Source organism: Mastomys coucha, unplaced genomic scaffold, assembly GCF_008632895.1.
Source record: "Mastomys coucha isolate ucsf_1 unplaced genomic scaffold, UCSF_Mcou_1 pScaffold15, whole genome shotgun sequence".
Classification (NCBI taxonomy): Eukaryota; Metazoa; Chordata; class Mammalia; order Rodentia; family Muridae; genus Mastomys; species Mastomys coucha.
Genome location: NW_022196897.1, coordinates 141,484,530 through 141,488,407, shown reverse-complemented (window position 1 = coordinate 141,488,407; position 3,878 = coordinate 141,484,530). Strand labels below are relative to the sequence as shown.

General features: G+C 51.7%; 1 protein-coding gene across 1 annotated transcript in view; it reads right to left on the bottom strand.

Annotated features, from left to right (window-relative positions):
• Positions 1 to 3,878, bottom strand: part of Myh7b (myosin heavy chain 7B) — a 26,263-nt gene that overhangs the window by 18,575 nt on the left and 3,810 nt on the right. The window contains exons 7-11 of the mRNA XM_031372431.1: positions 3,260 to 3,356; positions 1,332 to 1,355; positions 1,142 to 1,234; positions 956 to 1,019; positions 200 to 298 (exon numbers count right to left, since the gene is read on the bottom strand). Of these exons, the coding sequence (XP_031228291.1) occupies positions 200 to 298; positions 956 to 1,019; positions 1,142 to 1,234; positions 1,332 to 1,355; positions 3,260 to 3,356 (377 nt within the window). The remainder of the gene's footprint in view (positions 1 to 199; positions 299 to 955; positions 1,020 to 1,141; positions 1,235 to 1,331; positions 1,356 to 3,259; positions 3,357 to 3,878) is intronic.

Below are 3,878 nucleotides of genomic sequence, written 5' to 3'. Positions count from 1 at the left end.
AAAAAAAAAAAAAAAAAAGAGGGCTTAATGACAATCAGAAGCAGTAGGAAGAAGAGGGTGGGCTTAAACAGGCTATGTGCTTCCAGGAGAGTAGAGGTGCCCTACCCCTCTGCAGAGAGGGTGAACAGCCTTCCCAGGGCCTGGACTGATGGGGACCAGGCAATGTCTTTGGGATCTGACCTCCCATCCTGACCCTCACCCTGAAGCTCCGGCTTCTTCCCCGAGAGGATCTGGTAGTAGACGTGGTAACCACGCTCACCAGGCAGCTGGAAGATCACTCGAGACTTTTCCAGAAGATCTGCAGAAAAGGAGTACTTGCCTGCTAGCTCTCCACTTTCCCAGGACAAAGACCCCAGTATGGTGCAGGGATAGAAAAGTGGCAGCCACAAGAGGCAGGGCATGGGTGGAGGTGCCTGTGTCTGTGCACAGGCAGGCCTACACGGTGCTTCCCCAGGATCTGTGTCACTGGGTGGGGCTTGTGTCTGTCTCTGTGGGAGTCCCTGGTGTCTTCCTCCATGGTTCTCAACCTTATATACTGAGGCAGAAATCTCTCAGTTGAACCCAGAGCTCACTGACGAAGCTATCTCACTATGCAGCTTGCTTTATACTCCCTGCCTCTTGCCTCCCAAGGGCTGGGATTACCAGCGGGCCACCAGCGTTTACATGGGTTCTGGGGAGTCTGAACTCTGGTCATTATAAAGCACAGCAAGGACTTCACTCGTGAGTTCTCTCCCTAACTCCTCAGAGGGGGCTTAGCAGTAGGGACAGAAAATGGTCAACCTCAGACTATAGGCAGATCAGAGACCAGGGGCCAGTAGGATGGGTAAGGTGGACTCAAGTGAGAACTGGTCAGAGATGGAGAGAAATGTGACCAGAGCAGAGAGAAGCCAAAGGACTTGTTTGGTCCAGCCTCTGTCCCTCTTCCCACACCTCCCTTACCCTCTCCCAGACTCACAGCTATCAATGTCCGCAGAGGCCAGCTTCCCAGTGGGACCAAAGTGGATGCGGATGAACTTGCCCTGCACCAGAGGGACCATGCCACCCTCAGTACCGTTGAGGGTTCCTTCCACCAGGGCCCTCCTGGATACGGACTCTTCTCCCCCGACCCCCAGCCACACACTTCCCGACTGGGCCCACTCACAAAACGGGAGGAGTTGTCGTTCCTCAGAGTCTTGGCGTTGCCAAAAGCCTCCATGGCAGGGTTAGCCTCGATGATTTGATCCTCAAGGGTGCCCTGGTGACGGCGGGAATGAGGGCCAGTGCAGCCCATGGAGACGTGGGCACCCCCAGGACCCCATAAATGTCTACCCCACAGCTGGCCTTATACTTACCCCAGTCTTTGTTGCCAGAAATTGCTGGGGGGAGAAGGAAAGTGTAGGAGGGTGTGAGGTCTTTCAGAGTAAGGGAGGGGCATTGGGACATTAGACAGTGGGGCAGTGTAGGTTAATCTTTCCTGGAGCACTCTCTACACCTAGCTCTCCTGGGTGGATTAGCTGGGAGATGTTAGACAGGGGAAGCAAGCATCGGTCTTAAGGGCTTGAGGCGGGGGTGGAGGGGTGGGGTGGTATCTAGCACTAGAGTCTCCTGGGTTCCAGGCCCAACCCTGTCTCTGCCTTCTCAGGAATCTCTTCATTGTCCACATCTGCACTAGGGGCCTGCTAGAGTCTTCTCTCCCTAGCGGCCTGCCAAAGCTCTTCCTCCTCTGGAAAGACCTCCCTGATCTTGGGCAGTGCAGCGACTTCAAGCCATCCCCCAACCTCCCTGGTGGCCCCTTCACACCTTCCCTGTCCTATGTTAGCTGTGTCTTCGGCATCATGCATGCTAAGCTCTGTCAGAGCAAGGACACATCGCCCAGAGTCCACACTCCTTCCTCCCCTCCTAGCTTCATCCTTCCCCCCATTTCCATTTGCTCCCCCACCACCACCTCCAAACTTTCTGCCCAGATGCCAAGAGCCTGGGAAGAAGAGAACAAAAAGAGGATTCTAGGGATGGTAAACACATCACTAGGGACTTTGTGGCTGCTCGCTCGGTTATTGATCTTCAGGGAGCCAAGACTTAAGAAAGCCCCAGACACATTGCTGAGAAGTGAGGGAAGGGACCCCTGCCCTCCCTGTGCAACTCACAGCCACTGCTTTTGCTTGGGGAGGGGGGAGGTTTAGTACAGCTTTTAAGTTCCCAGATCCTGTGGGGTGACCTTCTGCTGAGCTGCCTCCATGGCCTGACTCCAGGATCAGAGCCCCTTCCTATGCAGGTACTCCCCTGTCCCAGCCCCAGGTGTGTTCCTGCCAGCTTTAGGCTCTGTCTTCTTTTCCTGTTACAGGGTTACCCTACTTGCCTACAGTATCCTCAAAGGCCTTCCAGGGCTTGAGAAATGGTGGGAAAGGACGGGAAGAAAGAATCTCAAAAAGTCAACAGCAAAAACAAAAAACTATGGCTGCAACCAAAACAAACAAAATCCAAAATCAAGACAATCAAGTGAGGAAATGGGGAAGAGGGGAAGGGGACAAAAGACTAAAAACAAAACAAAACAAACAGCAAATGGAAAAAGAAGAAGAAAGAAAACACAGCAAGAAAAAAAGAAAAGAAAAAGAAAAGTGCCCCAGAATAAAGCAAGGCTCAACAGGACCAGGAGTGTGGGGTGAGCAGAGGAATCTGGGGTCTGCTCAAATCAGTGTAGAAGTGTGGGGGTCAGGCAAAGCCACAGAGCTCTCCACAGCTGGCCTGTGGGCCAGGGATAGGGTAGTCACATTAAAAACAACAAAAAACACTATGCCTCCATTGTTTAAGAACTTTCAAAAAAAATCTTAATCAAAACCACAGGCCATGCAACTGTCAAGAATTCCCAGAGCCCTCAGTTGTGAGTAACTAACGTCTGAGGACCAGCCTGTTCCTCTCACTGGGACCTGGGATGAACGTGGCCCAAGAAAACAATCACTTCCAGATAAAAACATCCTACTTGGTGAACCCTTTAAAAGTGATGAAGGTCACAAGGAGAAGTCACACACACACAAACATCCAGGAGCAGTGATGTGGCTCCCATCTGTGGGTTGCTGGGAGAGCTGCATCGGTCTGGCTCAGACCTAATACAGTGACAGAGGTTGCTGGTCGAGCCTTGCTCAGGCCAGAGCCTCTTACCAAGGTAGGAGGCTCAGGCAGGGCTGGGGGCTCTGGGAGGTTGCAATTTTAAAAAGAAAGAAAGAAAGAAAGAAAAAAACAGCAGGAAGCAGTGGGGATTGGTGCCCGAGAGGGCGAATCTTACTGCCTTCTTGCCCGGCCCGTCTCCCAGGGCAGCGACGATGGCAAAGTACTGAATGACCCGCTTGGTGTTAACCGTCTTACCGGCCCCCGACTCTCCGCTTGGGCAACACAAACATCAGTCACCAAAGCCCATTTGTCTCTCTAACCCTCCCAACCCCCCAAACCTCAACCCTCCCACATCATCTCTCTTCTCAACTCAGTATCCCCAGATCCAAACTCCCAGGTACACAGCACTCTGTTCGATGACAATGCCAACATACCACTGAAAACTGAGTACTAACTTAACATACCACTGAAAACTGAGTACTAACTTAGTTCCCGGTGCCAATCCAAGTACCCCACCTCTATCAGAAGACCCCAGAGGGTAGACCATGATCATCTTATGGATAAGGAAATGGGCCTCAGAAGCTCTGAGCCTGCCTCTGCTCTTCGAGAGGTTCACATGTAAACATAACTTAACTGTTGGTAATTTTGTGTGTCAGGTTAGGTTGTTCTGTTTGTATTGGTGAGGTTCAGGGGCCCAAAGGCACACGGCAAGAAATGGGAATGGGAATGCCTAAATCCAGCTTTATCTGGCTTCAGAGGGCTTGTTCCTTTTTTTTTTTTTTTTTTTTTTTTTT